The following is a 26,525-nucleotide window of genomic DNA, read 5'->3' as shown; positions in this document are numbered from 1 at the left end:
AGTAGCAATTTTCATTACATTAATTGAAATAACTTATGAAAAGTATTTAAAATTATTAATAATATTTTATCCTGAATTTACGGTTTCATTTTCTTTTTTATCCAATTGACGAAATGAGAAACTCGTACATAAACTGGTGGCAAATTATTTGTAGTGCAGGGTAATGAACTCCAGCTCACAACACCAATTACTATAGGTTTATTGTCTTTATTATATTGAACAAGGGGTCCTCCATGATTAGCCTAAAATAAACGATGGATAAAATGTAATTATAACTGATTTTTATGTTATGTGCAATATGTGATAGGGAGCTTGATTTACAAATTTCATTTTCATATCGAAACTACGTCTTATTCTTAACTTCTTGAATATAAAAGCATATATTAAATATAAATCCATAGCGAATCATGTGGCATTTCAACATCTCAATCACAATAATATTTTTATATTCATAAAAGTAATAAAGTTTATGTTATCGTATGCATTATATCATCAAGGGATAATAAACAATCCAAGTGTCATCGAATAAATTTATATAAAAACTTACAATACAGGCTCCAATCGTTCCATCAAGAGGTCTGGTACACATTTGGTGATCGGAGAAAATGAAACCAGGAATATGGTTCCTTATTGCGTCTTGGCAAACTCTACTACGCACTTTCGGCAAATGTATGGTGCGCATTGCAGTTGGTTGGTCAGGCATCATAGCATGAGGAAATAAACCCCAGCCGCTTGCTATGAAATTATATTCCAATTTCTGATCTCCAATCAAAGTCTTGGGTTTTGGAAGTTTAATTGGTTTTACAAAATCGTTAAATACTAGAGCCGTTTGTCCTTTGATTAAACCTATATCGTAATGCGCTAGATTTCCAATAACCGGCCCCCTCCTGTACGGAATACTCATTTGAATATTAATTTTAATATGTATTAATATCAGTTTTTATTATATTTTATTATTATAATTATTATTATTATTATATATACATTAATATCATAAGATCAAAAACTATTAATATCAGATATTTTAATTATTAATTTATAATTAATATAAATAAAACAATATATCTATATTGTTAATTTTAATAATTACAGTAGTATTGATTATGTAATTACTATTACAAAATTACATATAACATTCCTGACGGTATATGTAAGTACATGAAATCTACATTATTTAATGAAAATAATAATTGAATACTAATAATAAAATGGAACAGAAAGTATAATGAAAAATAAAATTAATGTTCATTATAAATAATTGAAATTAAATTAATGCGAATTCTTGATGAATCAATTATATTTAGACAAATCTATTTGATATCTAAAATAAATAATTCATTAGAAATAAAACATATTGTCATTATACAAATATGAATAATAATCGTTATTAAGTATTTTATAATTATGCTTGCCAGTGCGTAGATAAACTTGCCTAGAATTTCATTACCATCATCATCGATACTCAATAAAATTTATAATGAATTTTCAATTATTCTATTAATTATTCATTGAAAGAAAAGATTACCTTATAAATATATTCATTCAGAAAAGTAATTAAAATTTCAACTCTTACCCTGGATATTTTCCGTGAGTATTAACACTTGCTATTTCAATTATCTGATCATGTTCAGAAGTTGTACCAATATTATGACTACCAGCTTTAACAACAAGGCGCCCACTTTCTGGTGTAAAGTCGATACAGTGTGCCGCAGTTAAGTACCAAAATTCGTTAAGAACGGTGGCAGCACACGAAGTAAAGAGGCTTGATATCTCGTTTGGTTTCCACATTATTCCAACTATGTAGGGAAATTCGCCAGGAACGGCAAGTCTTTGAGTATCCCATGATAACACAATGGCAGCTATAAATGAAGAAAGTCATCTTAACTGATTTTTAATGTTTGAATTTCTGGAACTTGAAAACCAAAATACAATCGTATAAACATTTTTTGTCGTCGTTATAATGTTATTTTGGTTATAGTGTTTTTAATATATAAGGCTATTTATATTATTATACTTTCAGTGTAGCACACCTGTAATAAATTTTACATATGCATGAATATATTTAAATCTAATATATTTAAAGTCGTTTCTGATACAGAAATTTGAACAAATTCAATTTTATATATTAAATATTTAAAAAAATATATTAAGTTCTCCGTTGATAAAATTGATGAAATAAACGTAGCTTCCAAAAAAAATTTCAATACGATTACACAGATTGATGTATACATATTACTATTTGTACAATAAAAATTGTTATATAAAAATTATTAATACAGTGCGAATTATTTTAAATGTACATAGAAATTTAAGAGGACATACTGAATATGTCAAATCTATTAATTCAATAAGTAGATGAACATTCAAGGACAAATTCTGTATTAAATTATTAATCGTATTATCACCTAAAATAGTTTACCTTGGACCAAAAGAACTGAGGTACTTATTATGATGCCAAACTTCATGGTGAATGATTAATTCCTTTTTTAATCGTTCTTATTAGTATATATACATAAACTTTCAATATACATTAACATACAAACTGAGAATATGATGTTTTTATGTAATCAGTAAATTTTATTATTATATGCATCAATTAATTTAAAACGGCGAATTATAAAATAACATAATGAACAAATAATTTAAATAAATATAACATCATCCAACCTCACGAGTACACTATTTGTTAAAATTTTAGTACAACGACAATTCCTGCTACAGTTATATTATATATATTAATATAGTAATTTCTCAATTTGTAAAGCTATAAAATCATATTTGTACAATGTGAAAAAAAAAGACAGAATAGAATAAAACACGTTCAAATCCCTACAAATTAATTATATAACCGACAAATTATAAGAAATAATAACTACATACGTAAAAATATAATATTAGTAAATTATTTACAGAATTTACATTTACAGATCACTTCTTCCGTCTACATAGATAAACCAATGTTAAAAAATTGATAATACTTGAACTCAACTAGGTACATAATATTAATATGTCGTAAAATTCGAAGTGATTTTGTAGGATTAATTTAATTCAAATATCTTGATGGTAACAATTTTTCGACAGCAAAGAAGTTGCCAGAAATTATCTATTGTTTGCACAACAAAGCTACAGTAGCTTTGCATAAGCTATCGTTGGGTTCATAGGACCTTCAAAGGTTCACAATCCTAGAAGGCTTCGTAATCTGTATTAATTTAACCTAGCAATAGATAAATTGTTTTTGAACAGTTTTTGTTTATGCACACTAGCAATCATATGATAATTGTTATCAACTGATTCGAGTCAATTCTTAACATTGCGCGCATTTGTGTATTAACATTTGATAAAGCTAGTCGCACGAATGAACGTTTTAATGAAACACGTAATTTTGACTAAACATTATACAGCAACTAATTTTTGAAATTCTAATTGATGAAAATGTAAGAAGCAAATAAGTACACCACGTACCGCTTAAAATCAGTTACGAAAGAAAAAAAAAGCACAAATCACTTATTTTATCGTATAAAATTAAGCAGCTAAAATTAGTTTGTCAGTTAAGCTATTTAGAAGCTACAGAAAGAGGATATCGACTGACATGTGATACATCATCCATACAAATAAATGTATTTACGATTAATTTAACCAGACGGTCGACTACAATTCTCTTTCAGCTTCTGCTCGACCCAACCTAGAAAATATTCAACTTTTGTGTAAACAGGAGGCAAGCCATTTTTGTTGCAGGGCTCCGAGTTCCAATTGGATATACCCACTAGCACCGGTATTACATCAACTTTTTCGTGGTAAATAAGTGGACCTCCAATGTCACCCTGTCATACGCAAGGAAGGAAATTACGTTAATTTTCATAGTTCTCATTAAATCGAAGGCTCGATTGTCTGAGATTTAATTTAAATATCGTCCGCCATTAGAATATTATGTTATGTCCTATTTAAGAATTTAAATATCATATACAGCTTAATTTATAACGTATATAGCAGTTACCTTATGTTTAATCGATTTGCTGTTAATCGTGAGATTCAATGTATAAATATTCTGACATGTATAGTAGATTTCATTATGTAATTGCGAACATGGGAGTATAAATTTGTCGATTATCATTCTCGATGAAGCAACTGTTTTTACAATATCGAAGCATATAAAAAGGTGAATCCTAATCGCAATCAATGCAATAAAATATAACTTTACACCAATTATATAATATTTATCAACAATAATAATTCATTTTATAACACATTTTAGGCAGATGGGCAATCTCATTGTTATCCTTAGAAAATGAATATACTTACAATACACGCTCCGAGGCTCCCGTCCAAAGGTGTCGTGCATATCTGCATTTCAGATATTCTGAATTGAGGCCAGATCTTCTTGATAGCATTCTCGCACTCGTTGTTGGAAATAATAGTTGCATTGACGGTGCGCATTATGTCCGGATGATCAGATAGAGCACCGTAGGATATCGAGCCCCAGCCACTCAAGATCACATTGTCACCCAATTTGATCTCATATGACCAGGTTTTGGATTTCGCCATTAGGATGGGCTGCACTCGTTTATCAAAGTCCAGCTGTTTTCCTAATTGGATCAGACCGATGTCGTAGCAAGCGAGGGTTTTCAGTGTTTTTGCCCTAATTGACATTTTTCTTTTACTTTTTGTCAAAAATCTTCAACGCCAGAATTTTAACATAACTAATCTGCATTCTCCACACGATGACATAATTAGTATTCTAACCGATAAGTGCTTCGGATATACCTATTCTGAACTGGTAATATTCGTTTTCAATACTCTTTTCAAAAGTGATAAATTTATATCATAATAATAATTAATTATAAAATACGAAATAAGATAAAGTTTAAGTATATGCAAGATTTTATTTATAAAGCAACCAATGTCATATATTACACTGTATTGGAAACGAGTACAATTCTTGTTTATAATTAATTTTTAATGTATTATGATAAAACTAACTAGACTAGCCTCAATAATTAAAGAACTTACGTCCTCTGTACGAATTAAACGTAAATTTACCAAAAAATTGAAATTGGTATAACGTTTTTTACTCTACGTATCTTCATTGAGATAATAAATTGAGTTTTAAAAATTTAAACGATTCTTTCCAACAATTATGCCGACGACTAAGTTTGTGCAATAACATATAGGAATGTCTCACCCTTCGTATTTTTCATGAACAATCATTTGCTTGATTGGCACGTTATGTACAAATTGATCGTCTTTGTTAATATTATAACTGCCAGTCCTTACATACACAGTACCATTAGAAGGTGCATTGGTGATGCAATAAGCCGAAAGCAAAATCCAAAATTCAGTAATAATAGCACCACTGTAAGATGAACAGATTTAATATCTTATTTTAGATTCATGCTATCACTTATGTGGAACATTTATTGCTTTTATTTTATTAAGCTCATTTTTTTTACTTTCAACAAATAAAGAAAATGCCTTTTTCCCTTCCCCTCCTTGCAGGATGAATGTCCGTTCGAACGATGGAGAGCAGGATAATGATCGCATGAACTGTATCCTATCTAATGTAAATACGCTTGTAACGCCGGAAATCATTTCAATCTCTTACACTAATTCAACAATCACTAATGCTCAGCTGACACTAGCAGAGGATCAGACATTTTTACTTAGTAGTACAGAGTTCGAACTATTGTAATCGCATTGCTGCAGTTATACGAGTCACCTCTAATTTAGGTTCATTGATTAGATTGACGATTGCGCCGAAGTGGATACTAAGGATGAACATGATACCCTGTATCTATAGATTATTTAACACTACAGGAAAATTGGAGCTGACAAGTATAAGGCTACTACAGGCAACTTGAGATTAGTTAGAGTATTATTTATAATGTATAAATCCTATTTTTTATTGCTTCTAATAACTTTATATTCGTATAATTACTACAGTTTACAGTATAGAAAAGAAAAATTTTATTTCATACTATTTTTATGTAATATTGAGAGTATTGAATTGTTCATCATAGGACTTTGAAATTAATTGTATATATTTAGTTTTATAAACACTGAATTCATGTATAATTATATGTGATTGGAATTAAAATTTAATGCTAGTAGGAATAAAAAAGGATAGTTTGAAATAAGTTTCAGTATTTGACAAATTTTTTTAATAGTTTCAGATTGATATATAAATATTGACAATCTTATCAATTTTTATACATAACATTACGAATCTACAAAAGCTTAAAAATACTATTATTTAATCACATTATTATTGATTGAAATTATAATTGCAATTTGGCAGAACACAGCATAAAAAAGTTATAAACGTTAAAATATTTATAAGCAGTTAAATAAAACAAATTAACATTGTACTGTTGTTTATCGAATCCTAGTACGACCCTAAATTTATAATAGTTCTTATTATGTAATTTACTTTTCTTCTCACCCATACGTCCAATTCTTAATTATGTTAATAAAATAATTGAAATTTTAAAATTTATGTTTTATTAAGTTTAAATTGTAGATATTCCCACCTGCAACATAAAATGCTCAACATACCGAATATGGAAAAATCTTCAAGTAAATATAACATATTTTTCTGACCTCTCACGTAAAGCTAAAAATATGCGGCTCAATTTTATATTTAATTTGAACGGATAATTGAATAATAATTTAAAGTACTACATTTTATTTTATCAAGTATTATATTTATAAACTATTTATTAAATAAATAGTGTATTTTTAATAAAGGAAATGAAGTATTTATAAGTGTACAACTTGTGTAAATATAGCAAATAATATATTATGTATACTAAATATACTTATGTATTAGATACATGTTACATGCATTCAAAAAAATTTTTTACAAACGTACAATTGTATCAACCATCGCCTCATTATCATCGCTTTTATATAACTGTAACCTTAAAAATTAATGATAAATTTCTATATATTTATATTTTATAAACAAATAATATTTTTCTGAATAAATTTAATACAAATGATTTATTTTGTCTGAAAACAAATTTTTCCCTAACGATTCATAAATTTTTTCGCAAATAAAAGAAAATTTATAAAACAAAAACCTATTTATATTATTATTTTTATTTGATAACATTGAATTCTATATATGAAATCTATATCTATCGAAATTGCAACACAGTAGTATAAAATAATATGAATAATATGCCAAATTAATTAAAACACTATAGTGATATAAAAACAAGAAAATACCTCTATTTCGTAATTTGAATTTTTTAAACCAATAGATACATTCAAAACATTAAGTAAAAGTAAATTATATAAATTTAAAATATTTAGATTTTACAGTTTCTTTCATTCTATCAAATATTTTCAATCTAACATTTCATTTCATCACTATAATTTTATTGTATAATGACAATTTTGAATTCACTATGAAATATATTGAACCATGAAACAATACCTTTGAATTAAAATAAAAAATTAATTATATGGTTTCACGAATTTAGACAACTCCGTATAAATATATATCGCAGTTCACAAGGATTTTACTGGAAAATTCAGAAAATTATAACTATCCTGATCTTTTCACTTCAGTTCAAATTAATTTCATGAAAGACACAATAAGTACAAAGAGATCCTTCTTTTCTCAAAGAATTTTTAATCAAATGTTTTCCTCCATAAAGATAACGTATTTCATCAAGAAGAAATAAAAGTCAACCATAAAATTTAAACAGCCAAAACAAATTCTGAAACTTACTTATTGAAAAATATGTTCAGAGCTTATAAAACATAATTATTAATACAAACAAAACAATAATGAAGATATATAATATACAAAATCCTATTAAAAATTCATATTAACGTGCAAGCTTATTAAAAATTATTTAAATAAAATTTAAGATTTTATTTTTCTTTTTATCCAATTGACGAAATGAGAAACTCGTACATAAACTGGTGGCAAATTATTTGTAGTGCAGGGTAATGAACTCCAGCTCACAACACCAATTACTATAGGTTTATTGTCTTTATTATATTGAACAAGGGGTCCTCCATGATTAGCCTAAAATAAACGATGGATAAAATGTAATTATAACTGATTTTTATGTTATGTGCAATATGTGATAGCAATATAAAAGCATATATTAAATATAAATCCATAGCGAATCATGTAGCATTTCAACATCTCAATCACAATAATATTTTTATATTCATAAAAGTAATAAAGTTTATGTTATCGTATGCATTATATCATCAAGGGATAATAAACAATCCAAGTGTCATCGAATAAATTTATATAAAAACTTACAATACAGGCTCCAATCGTTCCATCAAGAGGTCTGGTACACATTTGATGATCGGACATTGTGAATCCAGGAATAAGGTTTCTGAGTGCGTCTTGGCATACTTTATTACGTACTATAGGCAAATGTATGGTGCGCATTCCACTTAGATTCTGCGATACGAAAGCATGAGGAAATAACCCCCAGCCGCTTGCTATGAAATTATATTCCAATTTCTGATCTCCAATCAAAGTCTTGGGTTTGGGAAGTTTAATTGGTTTTATAAAATTGTTGAATGTCAGAGCCACCTCTCCTTTCACTAAACCAATATCGTAATTGGCCAGATTTGCGTGTATTGGTGACATACTATATAGACATACCACAATAATAATAATAATTATACTAAACTATTTATTGTAAATTATATTTCTTGTAAAAGCCTGGGTTTCAATGCTAATTGTAATATAGTAATAAATGCAAATTGTTGATTAAAATCGTATAAAATCAAATTTATATCATTTATTGATACATCTAGGAATAATTATAATAATTTGCATTACATGAGTATAAATCGATAACATCGTAGAACAAATCGACATAATCAATATTAAAAAATAATTTAAATTATATAATTTGTTTTTAATTTTTACAAAATCTGTTTTGCACATTTACATGCAATATGTTATGGAAAAAATGCAAGCTTTTTAATCTATTATATAGCAAACTTAAATAATATAATAAAAATAGAAATCAATGATTTTGACACGACAGATTTAACAAAATATGTTCGTCTGTGTTAATGAACTAAATGTCTTCGAAGAAATAAAGTGATAAAGTTAAAAGAACTATAATAAACGATAATTCTTAATTATAACATAATGTAGGAACATTGTAAACAAGAATATAAAATTTATATAAAAAGAAATTAAACTTTAGCTTTAAAAATTAATAGTTTATTGCCATTATTAATATAGGCAGGCATTTAGCAATTGTTGTCTTCTATTAACGAATGATATTCTGTTAATAAAAAAATTATATTAATATTTTACAATCATAACTAAGCCAATGTTACTACTGAGATATAGCAGAGCCTGTTATAAAGATATATATATATATATATATATATATATATATATATTTATCAACTTTAAAGAGTGTAGCTTCAATTTAAATAAATATTTTAATAAGTTTGTGTGGAATAATCATACCCTGGATATTTTTCATGAACAATACGTTGTACTATTTTAATTAATTTTATGTTTTCATCAACTGCAGTTATATTATGAGTACCAGCTTTGATAACGCTATAACCAATTTGTGATACAAAACTGATGCAGTGTGCCGCAGTTAAGTACCAAAATTCGTTAAGAATAGCGCCGGCACACGAAGTAAAGTGGATAGCTATTTCGTTTGGTTTCCACATTATTCCAACTATGTAAGGAAATTCACCAGGTTCGACAACTTTGGGTGTATCCCATGATAACACGATGTTGGCTATAAATGAAAAAAGTCATCTTAACTCATTATTAATGTTTGAATTTCTGGAACTTGAAAACGAAAATAATAACTCTGCAATAATTTCTATGTTATAACAACGATATTGAAATTAATCCTATAATTATTTTAATTAAATATCATGGCAGTTTAAAAACTTACAATTACTTGTAAAATAATTCATTTATATTTGTTCACATTTTGTAATACGCAATGATAATGTAGATATATATATATAGTAATTGGTGATTTTACCTTTTATTAAAAGCAGTGATATTAATACTTCAACTATCAATTTCATAGCGAACAAGTCTTGCCAAGAACTTGAACTTTCTTTTGTGTAGTATTCACAATTTGAATGTAAATTAATGATTAAAATAAATGTACCGTTAATCTATTTATGTACGCTAGCCGTATTGGAATTACGCTAACTTTCATTGGCTTTTATATTATATAAACAGATGGTTTCATTTTTTACAAGATAATTAATTTGATAATTAAACGTTTGGATAACCTTAGACAAATATTTTTTAATTTCTAAATTTTATTATATATTTCTCATAGTAAGTAATTTTATTTAAATAAATTCAAGCCTCACTCCACAACATAGAATATTGAATAGTACAGAGGATGAGAAAAACTAAAATGTATTTTCAACTACAGTATATTATGTATAGTAATTATTTAATGGAAACTATTAACAATGCATGGAAACATTATTTTATGGTAAATCTGTGAATTGATTTGTCACAGGTATTGTCAAAATTAATATTTTATTATAATTAAAAACATGAGAATATTGATTTTTTATATTATTTTCATTAATAATATCGCCCTTTTAAGTAATAATATATGAAAATTAATCAGATTCTAGTAAATGTATAAATTTATAAATGTATAAATAAAATATGACTGTTTACTGCGATATATATTGAAGTACAAATATGTGCATAGCTGACTATTACAATTTGTATAATGTTTAATTTTAAAAAGATATTTGTACATAACAACAATAAAGATAACAAGTATAATTTATCATTAATGAATTATACATGTTAGCATTGTTAGAAAACAATACATATATTCTTGACTTAGTAATCATTATTGAAAAAAATGCAGAAAAATATTCATTCTTAGATCATTTATGTTTTTACTTAAAATAATCATAAATATAAAATATTATAAATTAAAGATATAATGTATGAATGATTATGTAAATACAATTACATTATTAAAATTATTAATTATACTACGATTATAATATTCATTTGGCATAATGTTTAACTTCATAAAAATATTAATGCTACAATTGCTAACAGATTTTCCTAATTGTAACGTGAATCTACTTCCTTAATTTAAATTTTGCAATCAATGGTATTGTGTTCTGGATTTCCAAACTTAAAAAGATAATAATGTACCAAAAAGTACAATATCTTTGATATGTAATGGTTATATTTAATTAAGCAAACTATCAGTTGTTGAACTCTAACTTTTAATACAGTGTATGAACTACAATATATTTTCAACTATTCCTCTAAAATAAAGTATAATCAGTATCACAAATTAACTTGATTAACTTCATCAACCAATAGTGAAAGTGCTATCATTTAATAAAATAAAAATACTGAGAAAAGAAGTCAAATAATCTACGACTTTTAATAATATGTTTAAAATATAAAAATATATTTTATTTATTCATACAAATCATTGAAGAAAAAATTGTTTATTAATGTTTTCAACTGTATATTTACAATATTCTTCAAATTGTACATATAGAAATCATACATAATAACATGAAATTTTTTTAAGTAGATTCAATTTTCCATAAAAAAAAACAATATTATTTGTACTCAATTAACTTGTCAATTTCCTTATTGAAAATTATATTATATACATTATAATTTTACAAAATATCATATATAAAATAAAAAATAGTATTTGAAGATATTTAATATATAAGTTCCAATAAAAAATGTTTATTAGATTTTTGTTTTTCTTTTTATCCAATTGACGAAATGAGAAACTCGTACATAAACTGGTGGCAAATTATTTGTAGTGCAGGGTAATGAACTCCAGCTCACAACACCAATTACTATAGGTTTATTGTCTTTATCATATTGAACAAGGGGTCCTCCATGATTAGCCTAAAATAAACGATGGATAAAATGTAATTATAACTGATTTTTATGTTATGTGCAATATGTGATAGCAATATAAAAGCATATATTAAATATAAATCCATAGCGAATCATGTAGCATTTCAACATCTCAATCACAATAATATTTTTATATTCATAAAAGTAATAAAGTTTATGTTATCGTATGCATTATATCATCAAGGGATAATAAACAATCCAAGTGTCATCGAATAAATTTATATAAAAACTTACAATACAGGCTCCAATCGATCCATCAAGAGGTCTGGTACACATTTGGTGATCGGACATTGTGAATCCAGGAAAAAGGTTTCTGAGTGCGTGTTGACAGACTTTATTATGTACTATAGGCAAACGTATGGAACGCATTGTTGTTTGTTGCTCAGATACCATGGTATGCGGAAATAATCCCCAACCGCTTGCTATCGAATTATACTCTGATTTCTGATTGCTATAAAAAGTCTTGGATTCAGGTAATTTAATTGGTTTTACAAAATCGTTGAATGTCAGAGCCGATTGTCCTTTGATCAAACCAATATCATTATATGCTAGGTTTGTTTGATTTTGGAATTGTCTTACTAATCTAGTAATTTTTTTAAAAATATTAATAATTTCATTGACTGCATGAATAAAGAAGTGATATTTTTGTTGTGTTGCTCAATGTTTCTTATTATAGAAATAAATATACTCTTAATCAATTATTTGATTGTGGTAGTTATAGAGTAATATTTTGAATAATTATAAATGCATTATAAACGATTATTAAATTAAATAAATTTACTAATCGGTTAATGGTTATTTAATAGTTTAGTAATAAATAAGTAAAAGAATAATTAATAATTAATCTTCATTTAACTGTTGAAACTAAACTAATGAAATATTATTTCAAGATCATGATTGACGTTTGAAACTTTCCCCTTCGCGAAAAGTTGTTCTTACGTAATCTATGGACAGTATATAAAAAAGAATATTGAATCTGAAATCGATTTCACAAATTGAATGTTATGGTAAAAATACTATAATTATAAAATTTGAATGCAGAATCATTTTACTAAAAATATTGTAGTTCAATTAGTTTATTTTCATTTAAATATATATAAATAAATTATACATAAAATATGCCATAGCGTATGTATATATATATATATATATATATATATAACCATACATAAAATATACCATAATATACAACCATTAGCATTAAAAATTATTCTTTATTATATAATTATCCTTAACATTCTATAGATATATTGCCTAAATTAAATAGCTCGTTATATAAACTTAATTTATATTAAAAATTTTGCAGTCTTAAATTTATGTAAATAAATAAATTATCTGTTAAAAATATTAATAAAAAAACGTTAATGAAATAAATGAAACCTTACCTTGAATATTTTTCGAAAACAATAATATTTGCTATTTTAATAATCTGATCATGTTCGGCACTTGTAGCAATATTATAGCTACCAGCTTTGATAACAAGACAATCCATAGTTGGCATGAAGGTAGTACAAAAACCAGATGTTAAATACCAAAATTCGTTAAGAATAGCGCCGGCACACGAAGTAAAGTGGATAGCTATTTCGTTTTGTTTCCACATTATTCCAACTATGTAAGGAAATTCACCAGGTTTGACAAGTCTTGGAGTATCCCATGACAACACCATGCCAGCTATAATATAAAAATTAAATATAAAAGTAATCTTAACTGTTAATTAGAACTTAAATTTTTGTAACTTAAAAACTAAGATAAAATTACTGCCTTAATTATTATAATATAATAACTGTCACTACAATTTTAAAACTGTCGTGTACAATAAACACCTTATCACTTTAAAAAAAAAAAGAAATAAAAAATTATGTCAGTTGTATAAATATTTCATCGTCTTAATTTATGTCACATATGAATATATGTGACTCTATATACGTAATAAATTCATACCTTTCATTATGAGAAGTAAGTTTATGAAGTCAACAAATAGCTTCATATTGAATAAATAATTTGCTACGAATTCGACAACTTACTTATAAACACTGCTTAACCAAACCCATATATATAATAATTCGAATGCTATTAAAATGTTTAGCAGTGTCAATGGTATCTTATCATAATAGTTTTTTGAAATTGACTATTAATAGTTATTCAAGTATAAATGCATAAAGTATATTTTACTATTGTGTTAAATAATTTATTATTAAATAATAGCATCGAATAATTCAAGGAGTATGCAACGTATTTAAATATAAAATATATAAATGCGAGGCATACAAAAGCTATTTAATTTTTATTTATTTTAAATATGATTTATTAAATTTACGGATTACTAATTGTCATATTATATATGAGGCTTATATGGGAATGTCAAAATCATCTTTGATAATTATTGAAAAGATAATAGATTTATTATTACTGGTTATTTATTAAATAAAAAATAAACACATGACAATATTAACATTTACTATACAAAACAAAAGAATAATTATAAAAAGGAATAATTGTATATTTATCGATATAAATTAGGAATAAGTATAAGTATAATACATTAATTAACTATTAAATTAAACTACTACTACAGACGCTATTTCAAATATGACGGATTTTTATATATTGAAAACAAATTAAAAAATATAACTTAATATTTATAGTTATAATTAATGAACTCTCCTTAGGAAATCAATAATGAGATAACATAAATTTCGGAAAAAGAAATAAAATTATTTACTTTCAAGATTGTCGAACGAAAAAATGTTTATATTCAAAACATTTTATAATTATGAATAAATTTTTAACTTCTTGAAAGAATATTATAAAAGTATAAAATGTTCGAATACAAATATTTCAGCATGTACACAATGTATAAAAAATTGATTCATTAACCAATGTAATTTGTACAATACTTCCTATATATTATAATAATTGTGAAAATCATAATTTTTAAACAATTTACATAATGTAAATTTACATTGAAACATTTATTTAAACAGATACATAAGAATTGATATGTCGTAAAATTCGAAGTGATTTTGTAGGATTAATTTAATTCAAATATCTTGATGGTAACAATTTTTCGACAGCAAAGAAGTTGCCAGAAATTATCTATTGTTTGCACAACAAAGCTACAGTAGCTTTGCATAAGCTATCGTTGGGTTCATAGGACCTTCAAAGGTTCACAATCCTAGAAGGCTTCGTAATCTGTATTAATTTAACCTAGCAATAGATAAATTGTTTTTGAACAGTTTTTGTTTATGCACACTAGCAATCATATGATAATTGTTATCAACTGATTCGAGTCAATTCTTAACATTGCGCGCATTTGTGTATTAACATTTGATAAAGCTAGTCGCACGAATGAACGTTTTAATGAAACACGTAATTTTGACTAAACATTATACAGCAACTAATTTTTGAAATTCTAATTGATGAAAATGTAAGAAGCAAATAAGTACACCACGTACCGCTTAAAATCAGTTACGAAAGAAAAAAAAAGCACAAATCACTTATTTTATCGTATAAAATTAAGCAGCTAAAATTAGTTTGTCAGTTAAGCTATTTAGAAGCTACAGAAAGAGGATATCGACTGACATGTGATACATCATCCATACAAATAAATGTATTTACGATTAATTTAACCAGACGGTCGACTACAATTCTCTTTCAGCTTCTGCTCGACCCAACCTAGAAAATATTCAACTTTTGTGTAAACAGGAGGCAAGCCATTTTTGTTGCAGGGCTCCGAGTTCCAATTGGATATACCCACTAGCACCGGTATTACATCAACTTTTTCGTGGTAAATAAGTGGACCTCCAATGTCACCCTGTCATACGCAAGGAAGGAAATTACGTTAATTTTCATAGTTCTCATTAAATCGAAGGCTCGATTGTCTGAGATTTAATTTAAATATCGTCCGCCATTAGAATATTATGTTATGTCCTATTTAAGAATTTAAATATCATATACAGCTTAATTTATAACGTATATAGCAGTTACCTTATGTTTAATCGATTTGCTGTTAATCGTGAGATTCAATGTATAAATATTCTGACATGTATAGTAGATTTCATTATGTAATTGCGAACATGGGAGTATAAATTTGTCGATTATCATTCTCGATGAAGCAACTGTTTTTACAATATCGAAGCATATAAAAAGGTGAATCCTAATCGCAATCAATGCAATAAAATATAACTTTACACCAATTATATAATATTTATCAACAATAATAATTCATTTTATAACACATTTTAGGCAGATGGGCAATCTCATTGTTATCCTTAGAAAATGAATATACTTACAATACACGCTCCGAGGCTCCCGTCCAAAGGTGTCGTGCATATCTGCATTTCAGATATTCTGAATTGAGGCCAGATCTTCTTGATAGCATTCTCGCACTCGTTGTTGGAAATAATAGTTGCATTGACGGTGCGCATTATGTCCGGATGATCAGATAGAGCACCGTAGGATATCGAGCCCCAGCCACTCAAGATCACATTGTCACCCAATTTGATCTCATATGACCAGGTTTTGGATTTCGCCATTAGGATGGGCTGCACTCGTTTATCAAAGTCCAGCTGTTTTCCTAATTGGATCAGACCGATGTCGTAGCAAGCGAGGGTTTTCAGTGTTTTTGCCCTAATTGACATTTTTCTTTTACTTTTTGTCAAAAATCTTCAACGCCAGAATTTTAACATAACTAATCTGCATTCTCCACACGATGACATAATTAGTATTCTAACCGATAAGTGCTTCGGATATACCTATTCTGAACTGGTAATATTCGTTTTCAATACTCTTTTCAAAAGTGATAAATTTATATCATAATAATAATTAATTATAAAATACGAAATAAGATAAAGTTTAAGTATATGCAAGATTTTATTTATAAAGCAACCAATGTCATATATTACACTGTATTGGAAACGAGTACAATTCTTGTTTATAATTAATTTTTAATGTATTATGATAAAACTAACTAGACTAGCATCAATAATTAAAGAACTTACGTACTCTGTACGAATTAAACGTAAATTTACCAAAAAATTGAAATTGGTATAACGTTTTTTACTCTACGTATCTTCATTGAGATAATAAATTGAGTTTTAAAAATTTAAACGATTCTTTCCAACAATTATGCCGACGACTAAGTTTGTGCAATAACATATAGGAATGTCTCACCCTTCGTATTTTTCATGAACAATCATTTGCTTGATTGGCACGTTATGTACAAATTGATCGTCTTTGTTAATATTATAACTGCCAGTCCTTACATACACAGTACCATTAGAAGGTGCATTGGTGATGCAATAAGCCGAAAGCAAAATCCAAAATTCAGTAATAATAGCACCACTGCAGAAATGAAGATTAATAATAGCTGGTGGGTTCTTCCATGTCATTGAGATTTGCCATGGAAACTGACCTGGAGTTGCATCCATAGGTTGATCCGTTGATAACGCCATGTTCACTAATACAAGTTTTAATGCATCATTATAATAGAATTAATCGTTGTAGATAAAATATTTTTAATTTTAATAGTGTTCAATTATTTATGCTCCAATGTTTGATTTTGATTAAGCAATTTTATTTCGAACTTGTTACCATAACATTTATGCAAAATATATTCAGTATTATTGTTTTGTTAAAGGTTATTTGTTGATAAGGATATATAGAGATAGAAAATAAGGATTCTATTATAAGATGTATGTTTATCTTTTAATTTTTATTAATTTAAAATAGGAAACGTATTGCGTAAAAGTTACCCTGCACTATCAAAAATAGAACTAATGCGTGGACGTTCATAGTCAAGAATATTTTGAGAGTACCTATGGTATTGCTTTATAGTACTTCTAAATACATATATACAATAAGGAAATATTCTTATTCTAAAAATATATAAAACTGTATAAATTTGTCCTTATCAGAATAATATTAAACTTATCTTACTATGTATAGACAGATGGCACTTTTATATCTTGAGATTGCCCATGCATTTCTGTACTGTAAAATTAGATAAAATTTTTTTATTCTTTTTATTTTTTTTTATAATGCTTTATTTATTATCAAATACTTAGATTACGTATTATTTTTTCGAATATCATTAATTAAACAAATAAAAAATATAATATAAAAATAATAATTGAATAATCAAGTAATTGATTGAATTACTAAGTAATTCTTACTAAAATGTACACATTTCAAATTCTACGCAGTTAGAATTTTTATAATAAGAGATGTATAATATGAGATTTCGATAAATGAAATATATTTTTAAGTAATTCTTACTCAATATAAAGGTTCGGAAAGACTGTTTTATTTCTTATCGGACATTACCAAATATATTTTATATCAAAAGAAAAAATGTATGAAAATCTAATACTACTAATAGAAATAGAATTTTTATATCGTATGAAATTCGCTTTTTTCTTGAGTACAAATTAATCAATTTTACATATTTATGAAGAAGTAATATTATGCACCTGCTATACATTGAAAAACAACACTTATTATGAATCTTAATAAATATTTTATATAACATCAATTAATTCACGTAATGGTTAATTATTTGTTTTATAAAATAATTCGTATTTCATCAATAAGATATTAGCATTGCGTTTTATTATTTGAAATTTTGTATAAAAATTAAATTTTGGGCAACAATTTGAATGAATGACTATATAAAAGGAAATCATTATAATTAATCAGTAACAGTTAATCCTGTAAAAATTGTTAATCTACTGAGATTACATTAAGTTGAATTTGCTTAACTATTTAAATATATGTTTTGGTTTAACTCTTCTAATATAAACCATCTTGTATCGAAAAATTCATATCAATTTAAATGAATTCGAATATATTATGAATCGTGAATTATAAAAAAAATATTTTAATTAAAAATTTTATGTCTATTTTCGAATTTATATTATAGTAGAAATTTAGAATTTCTATAATTAAAATTATAATATTATTATTATAAAATCGATGCAATATTAACACTATTACAGTAAATACTTTTTTAATAAAATTATTTTACCCTTAATAATATAAAATATCTATTATTTAAATATTTTAATGTTTCTATATGATATTACGAAATGAAACGAAATAATACAAACGCTATATATTGTGTATAAAATTAATATTGTAATTTTTCCTTATACTTTATTTCCATATTAATCGTATGTTAAAATTTACTAGTTACGTTGAATATATTGAAATATTATTGTATTATTTAATATTTTAAAATGTTTTGGCATGTATATCATGGAATGGTTAAACATAATTCAAAACGATGTTTACCGGAAATGAATACCTAATTGACAATATCAACAACATATGTATTCAAAGTATTTTTCCAATGTGGCCATTAATTAATATACGTACTGGTGCTTCAATATTTATAAAATGTAATCTAGAAAAAGTTTGGCCCATACTAAACTTATTAACATTTTTATATTATTTTTTTCTGTATTAGTATTTACTATAATAAATTAAGTAAATATTTATAATAGTATAACGCATTTATAGAGCCTAAAACAAAGCTTAAAAAATATAATTTTTATTTAATATAAAGATTATCATTTATATACATATTATAATTGTCATACAAAGTGTAAGAGTAATAATTCTCATACAAATATATTCATTTTGGTATAAAATAATTATCTTCAATCATTATCCATTTTATTTAATGTAATCACAAGGTAAATGAATTTTTTCTAAAATATATCTATCATCAAAGGCGTTGTTACTATTAAGAAAAACTAGTTAAATATTTATAATACTGATATAATTTGACATTGATGTTAATAAAATGTATATAAATGCCTTTTATATTTATGCATATATAACAAACTATTAATCGAATTCATTTAAAAGCAAAAATAATAAGTAAACTAATAATTAAATTTTCTAAACAACTGCTGCTAATAGTTATAAAAAACGTTAATTTATTAACAATTCATTCGTTAATATATTAACGTTCATTCACCAAGAATTACAGTATTGTTTTATGATAATTCTGTTTTCTGCGTATCTTATTACATTAAGTTAATATATTTTCAACTGATAGAACTAATAACTAACGAAATAATATGATATGAAAACTAAATTAATTAATTTTGATAATGATAAAATTCAATTTATCAAAATCCCAAAAAGAATAAATTCTTTAGAGGTATCTTGTCTTTTATTATATAAATATAACCTAAAGATTAATGAAATAAACAATGGTAGTAAAAAAAATTATAATAAATATTAAAAACATATAAATATTCTATTCGACTTCGCTTCTGTATTTCTGCGTTAACTTCTTCTATTTCTTTTGTTTATTTTAATATAATATCTATTACCATTTAATTAAACTTATTATTAACTAATAATTTTAAGGGTATGCGAAATTGATGTAACAATAAAAAAATAATCAATAAATTCATAAAAGAAGATACATAAATTCTAAAAAGAAAAAAATATCTTCGTACAGTTTTTTTATGAAAAATTTTTACACTAATATTTAGTTTTTCAACAATTAATAAATAAATATATAAAATTCATCTGTACCTTTTTATTTATAAATAATATGTATAATAAAATTGTATCCAACATTAATTATACAATGATTTAAAATTTAATGAAACAATATTACAATATGGATCTAATGATTTATACAATAAATATAAAATCTTTTGTTACACGTTCTCAATAATTATATTAAATTTACTTGAAAATTGTAAAATGCAAAAAATTTTCTCAAAAAAAAAAATAAATTTTACAATTCTATTAGAAAAAAAAACGGAGTACTTTATCTGCAACTTTAATTTACAAAATAATTAATACGGAAACTTCTTAAATTATTCCACTATTAAGTCATAAACATATTCACTCAACTTCTTATCTTACTTTTAAGCAATATTTGAAAACTTACTTATATTAATATAAATATTTACATTAATATAAATTAAAATTTTAATATATTTATTTAGATTCATTATTTTATTAATTGTTAATGAAAAAAATTATAAAATATTAGAAATGAATTCTTAGCCATTCTAGAAAACTTTATAATTTATATTTTAACTATATATATATGAAAAAAATTAATATAAAATGTAATTAAAATATAATATCGATTATTTAATAAATAACTGTTTACTAATAACAATTTAACTATTTCGAAGTTATTTGTTAATATTTGCAAATAAAAATTTTAAATGTGAATCTACACATATAATATACAAATCCTTATATTCTGTATATAAAAATATAAAACGAAGATAAATATATAAATCATGAATCCTAATGATCATGTTAATATTATTACAGAATTGTATTTACATAAAATATATATGATTTGAAGATTAAACTGTTACAAATAGTTACACAGTAATTAGAGAAAATTTATCTCAGCCTTAATGTTCATAATTATATGATAAATTTTCATTGCTAATTTTAATTATTTTGTAAAGAAATTAAAAATATTTTCTTTCTTTGTAAATATATATGGCTCTCTCTGATAATATTAAAAAATACTCTGAAAAGTACTTTGAATTAGCCAAATTATTAAATTATAAAATCTTATTATATATACAATTTTATTTCAGTTTTATAATCCGTTATCAAGATATTATATAATACCTACAGTATATACAATACCTAAGATAGCACAAAGTTCTATAATATAAGTTTATAAAATATATTTAGTGTCTAAGATGGTATTAAATAACGCTATACATTTCAATATTTGTTTCTAGCATGGCATTGTATTTCAAAATAGAAGTTTTAAATTATAATAAACACACAGAATGTATGGTTGAAACTTATAATATATACAAATTCAAATATCATTAAGTAAAAATTTTTTTATTTATTTATTATATTTCCAAATTAAATAAATATATGAAATTTTTAATGATATTTTATGAATTGTCTTATCCATTTTAAAACATGCATTTATTATTTATCTTGAAGTAAAAAAAATATGAATTAAAGAGTAATACGGTGGACAATATATTTAGTCTTGTTGCTGAAAAGTAAAATTATTGAATCTAATTTCATAAAAGATTCACAAAGTAATTGTGCCAAAATATAAGTCTGTTATAATATGAAGACACTTAATAATTTAAAGTATGTAAGCAGACGAGTTCACCTGCTTTATTATTTATTACTGGTGTATCAAAATATAAATCTGTTATAATGTGACGACACTTAATAATTTAAAGTATGTAAGCAGATAAATTCACCTACTTTATTATGTATTACTGATAATACTTGCACCATCATATACAAAATTTCACATCTGCAAAGGTATACTTTTTATTCTTGGTTTATAAACATTTTATTTCATAATATTTATATATTAGTAACAAAATTATCTAAATCCAACATGTATAATCTAGTAGGCTTGAAAATCAGAGAAGAAATTTCTACTTCATTATTAATAAATCATATTAGCAATATAGAATAGGCTGTTGTAAATGGCTATATCGCAGCCTTTAAAGCATTAGTTGTTAATATTATAAACATAATAAATATTATTATGAGATGAAATAATTTTTAATTCTTGAATAAATTGTAATTAAAACTGATACTGATTCTATTAATATTTCTTTTCTGTACTTGAAAGGTATCATCATTTTTCTATACTAAATATTATATAATATTATACAAATATAATTCAACTCTTAAGTAGATACAATAAAGTTTATTTTAGTTTCAAAAATAATAATTCGTCCATTTATATTATTGAAATAAGTAAATTTGTGTATAAGTGAAATTTCAACTTCAATATTCTTTAACGTCGGAATCAGTTTTGATTAATATTCTTATTGATCCATTTGACGAAAGAAGGAATTCGTGCATAGATGGGTGGAACACCGTTGGTGTTACAAGCTATCATTGTCCAAGTACGAATTCCTATTATTTCAGGTTTATTATTACTGTCATATTGAATAAGTGGACCTCCGAAGTCACCCTAAATGAAGGACGAAACAACGATTATTAATTATGAAAAATAATATTGACTGTGAATGAAAATCCTTTTTTTTTGACGATTTATATTTCATTATAAGAAACATTCGCCTTTAATTTATATTCTGGTTTAGTATTATATATATGTATAACATTAATTATATAATTATTTCTCAATTATATTGATTTGAAAACAACTCATTGCGACTTTAAAAATTTCATTGACTTTTGTCTTATAAAATTTATTTAACACTTCTGAAATAAATGTTTTAGAAAAATTTTGAATTTGTTAAAAAATGACGTATCAAAGTTTTTCCAATTATTAATCAGCCAGTAAAATGATATCATCATCTTGTAGAATTTAAAAAAGAAATTTTTAGTCATTTAAAAAGATTCAATTAACAAAATTTGAATAATAATATTAAATACTTGAGCTTGTTTTAAAATGTTTATTTTTTATTTGTTTTATGTTATTGGTTTAAAAATTTTAATGTCACAATTTCACATCAGCAGTAATTTGGAAATTTTATATTATTCTATAATGCATTATATCGATAAATGCGTTGAATTTATAGTTGCTCTGAAAATTCAAATAACATATACGTGAATGTGTTAACATGACATACAAATTACATCTGATCCCCAACCCCGTACTATCTTATCTATTCAATAAGCGAAACGAGTGGTAAAAACAAGAATCTCACCATACAAGCAAGATCACTTCCATCCAGTGGTCTGGTGCAAATTTGTAAGTCGTTGAGCTCAACCCAGTTGAAAGCTTGACGAATAGACTCCTGGCATGTTCTAATGGGGACTTTCGGCTCATTTACAGTGCATAGTATATCAGAGGTTTCCGGTAAAATACCTCGACCAACGTGGCCCCAACCAGTCATTACAAGATTGTAGTTAAGTTTTGTTCTACCAGACATGATACCATCGGCTTTGGGAAGCTTGATTGGACTCACACGATGATTGAAAACCAGTGCGTGCTTGAGCTTCAGCAAACCCACGTCGTAAAATGCATAATTCCGTAATACGGCATATCTTTTCAATAATAAATTTAATTATAATAGTGATTACAGATACAGACGTTTAATTATTTATATACAGCTTGTAGATTATTATAGAGGTAGATAAGTTACATTTAAGTCTACTTTCCGGTAAAATAGTTATTTTACAATTATCGACTCCGATATAAAATATTAATAATTATTTTATATATGGTTAAAATTTTAATAAAAAGAAATTGTCTCACCTAGTATATTTTTCATGAACGATAATCTTTGCCACCTCAACGTTTCGTACGTGCTCGTCATCTAAAGAAATATTGTGACTACCAACCTTGATACGTACGTTATTTAAATGTAATATATCAACAACGCAGTACGCTGAACTTAAAATCCAGAATTCGTTCAAGATTGCACCACCACATAAGTGAAATGGAGGAAATGGTAATGCTCCGATCCATACCAATACTGCTTGATGTGGAAACTGACCAGGACTGGCGTGCCTGAGATGATCCCACGAATTTACATAACTGACTGTATATTAAATTTAATGCTTTAGAATAAATATATTTCAACAATAATATACAATTAAATAATTTGCTTATCGTATTTGCGTTTAATCCAAAGTATTAAATAAAAATTATATGTAGATAAAACAAACCCATGCATTATAACAATACGTATTATAATAAATTAGGGACTTGAAAATACGGAGAACTGAAATACGCAAAATGGGTACACGAATTTACTTAAATAATATTATTAATAAGTGAAAAAAAATTTCATAACCATCTTAAAATATGTATCCACATATTTGAAAAGTTAACATATTCTTTGCATACATATTTATATAGTGTTAAAAATGTAAAATGTCCCTTTATAACTTATATTAAGTCCTAATGCATAATATTTTAATGACGTAAATTACACGAATTTATATATATATATATATATATATATATCAACATAGCAATTCATTAGTTCTTTCTTAAATTCAGGGTTCAAATTTGAGGTTAGAACCATTATTATAACTAATATATATATATATATATATATATATATATATATATTCATCATCTATATATATACATATATACTTCTGTTACATATATATATAATTTCTATAATAATAGTAATAATTTATTATTTCACTCACCTTGCACCAGTAGAAGTGCAATTAATGTTTTGAAAATAATTTTCATAGTATCTGAAGAGCAAAAATTTAAATTGAAAAAGTGTACGTCAATTATAGATAATGAATTTTATATGGCGAAATAGCTTCTTAGAATATGTTATATAACAGATAAGTAAAATAAATGGAGAATAATCATAATTTAATCTTTAAAACAAATAATTCGTAAAAAATTTGAAACGTAGTAAAAGTAACTTGAAACCGTAGAATCTTACTAATTTGAAATTATTTATCAAATTTCTTAAATAATTATCACCCTCATAAAATATAATTTATTCACTTTTATTAAAAACTCAAAATATTGTGCAATGAATTATGAAACACTTTTAATTATCATAGATAATTTTAACTTATGAAAAGGTAGTTATCATGCTTGAATTCAGAAATTTATTTATTTTCATTATTGAATATTTGACTTATAATTACTAATAGTTACTTATTTAAACTACAAATTTATACATAAAAAATCAGTACAACTATATATGATTTAATTAATACAAATAATTTGGAAGAAATAAATTGATTTATTTTATCATTTGTTTATGTCATGTTTATATAAAATATTAAATATGTATTCTGTATAATTAGTTTATCGCCATATATAAAATTAATCTTAACATTCATTCAAGAATATTTATAAACTCCAGAAGTGTAAACAATAAAATAACCTCGCGTATACAGTTAATTTATTTATTTTAGTTAATTAACCGTATAGAATTTTTTTTCATTGCATATGTAGATAATTTTCAAACATTCAATATTCGAAATTCAATTGAATATAATAGCGATATAATCCTATAATGTGTCGAAAGGTACAAATATTTCCTTTTTGATAATTAAAATATTTAATTTTTATTAGGTGATGAAATTTATTTTATTTAATAATATGAGATGCCGGAAATAAATAAGTAGGTTAAACAAAAACTTTCAGTGTCGATATAATTCGATTTGTGCAATGTACTTTACGTTCTATCTTTCAAAAGTGAACCATTCAAATCCCTTGTATTCTATCAGTAATTTTCCCAATAAAAGAATAAATTTAGTCATTAATGTTATTCATAATTCATAAATTTTCATAATAACTAAAGTAGTTCAAATAAAAATGAACGTATCATATAAACTAAAGGAAATCTTAATTTTAATTTACATAATATATGGTATTTTAGTATTTCATAGAAATTCTAGATTTATATAAAAGCATTAATTGAAAACAATTTATGAAGTTAAAAATGCAAAAATTAAAAATTAATGATTCGTAAAATATCAGGCGGAAAACATTTATTGTTCAGTAACAGAAGATTAGAATAATGTTCACGAAAATACTTTAATACATTTGCATTCTTTTAATTTTTGCTATTCTCTTTCACAATGAAATATTGTAGAATAAATAAAAGAAAATAAAAAAGCATGAAAAATACATTTTTAATATTGAATGAAAATCAATTTTTATTGGACATTTTAATTA

General features: G+C 24.9%; 6 protein-coding genes across 6 annotated transcripts; all 6 read right to left on the bottom strand.

Moving 5' to 3' along the window:
* Window positions 1–77: 77 nt before the first annotated feature.
* On the bottom strand, window positions 78–2,516 carry LOC105365840 (trypsin-6-like). Its single transcript, XM_011504101.1, has 4 exons — window positions 2,420–2,516; window positions 1,574–1,859; window positions 548–887; window positions 78–242 (listed from the first exon to the last, which is right to left on the bottom strand). The coding sequence occupies exons 1-4, from the start codon at window positions 2,463–2,465 to the stop codon at window positions 78–80; spliced, it is 837 nt and encodes a 278-aa protein (XP_011502403.1). The 5' UTR covers window positions 2,466–2,516.
* Window positions 2,517–3,466: 950 nt separating this feature from the next.
* Window positions 3,467–10,050, bottom strand: LOC105365829 (uncharacterized). Its single transcript, XM_011504090.1, has 7 exons — window positions 10,005–10,050; window positions 9,464–9,749; window positions 8,282–8,621; window positions 7,881–8,035; window positions 5,180–5,350; window positions 4,300–4,636; window positions 3,467–3,821 (listed from the first exon to the last, which is right to left on the bottom strand). The coding sequence occupies exons 1-7, from the start codon at window positions 10,048–10,050 to the stop codon at window positions 3,633–3,635; spliced, it is 1,524 nt and encodes a 507-aa protein (XP_011502392.1). The 3' UTR covers window positions 3,467–3,632.
* A 1,678-nt stretch (window positions 10,051–11,728) lies between these two features.
* Window positions 11,729–13,627, bottom strand: LOC105365818 (trypsin-1-like). Its single transcript, XM_011504079.1, has 3 exons — window positions 13,291–13,627; window positions 12,140–12,488; window positions 11,729–11,893 (listed from the first exon to the last, which is right to left on the bottom strand). Exons 1-3 carry the CDS (start codon window positions 13,569–13,571, stop codon window positions 11,729–11,731), a joined length of 795 nt encoding a protein of 264 aa, XP_011502381.1. The 5' UTR covers window positions 13,572–13,627.
* Window positions 13,628–15,364: 1,737 nt separating this feature from the next.
* Window positions 15,365–17,360, bottom strand: LOC105361811 (glandular kallikrein-3, submandibular-like). The gene is made up of 3 exons (XM_011499095.1): window positions 17,078–17,360; window positions 16,198–16,534; window positions 15,365–15,719 (listed from the first exon to the last, which is right to left on the bottom strand). The coding sequence occupies exons 1-3, from the start codon at window positions 17,356–17,358 to the stop codon at window positions 15,531–15,533; spliced, it is 807 nt and encodes a 268-aa protein (XP_011497397.1). The 5' UTR covers window positions 17,359–17,360; the 3' UTR covers window positions 15,365–15,530.
* A 5,241-nt stretch (window positions 17,361–22,601) lies between these two features.
* Window positions 22,602–23,886, bottom strand: LOC105361802 (kallikrein 1-related peptidase b5-like). Its single transcript, XM_011499084.1, has 2 exons — window positions 23,566–23,886; window positions 22,602–22,865 (listed from the first exon to the last, which is right to left on the bottom strand). The coding sequence occupies exons 1-2, from the start codon at window positions 23,788–23,790 to the stop codon at window positions 22,698–22,700; spliced, it is 393 nt and encodes a 130-aa protein (XP_011497386.1). The 5' UTR covers window positions 23,791–23,886; the 3' UTR covers window positions 22,602–22,697.
* Window positions 23,887–24,112: 226 nt separating this feature from the next.
* Window positions 24,113–25,102, bottom strand: LOC105365808 (transmembrane protease serine 3-like). Its single transcript, XM_011504069.1, has 2 exons — window positions 25,025–25,102; window positions 24,113–24,402 (listed from the first exon to the last, which is right to left on the bottom strand). Exons 1-2 carry the CDS (start codon window positions 25,068–25,070, stop codon window positions 24,113–24,115), a joined length of 336 nt encoding a protein of 111 aa, XP_011502371.1. The 5' UTR covers window positions 25,071–25,102.
* Between the last annotated feature and the right edge of the window lie 1,423 nt (window positions 25,103–26,525).

Source organism: Ceratosolen solmsi, unplaced genomic scaffold (genome assembly GCF_000503995.2).
Source record: "Ceratosolen solmsi marchali unplaced genomic scaffold, CerSol_1.0 scaffold10, whole genome shotgun sequence".
Taxonomy (NCBI): domain Eukaryota; kingdom Metazoa; phylum Arthropoda; class Insecta; order Hymenoptera; family Agaonidae; genus Ceratosolen; species Ceratosolen solmsi.
Note: the sequence above shows the minus strand (reverse complement) of the source record. Positions and strands in the feature narration are given on the sequence as shown.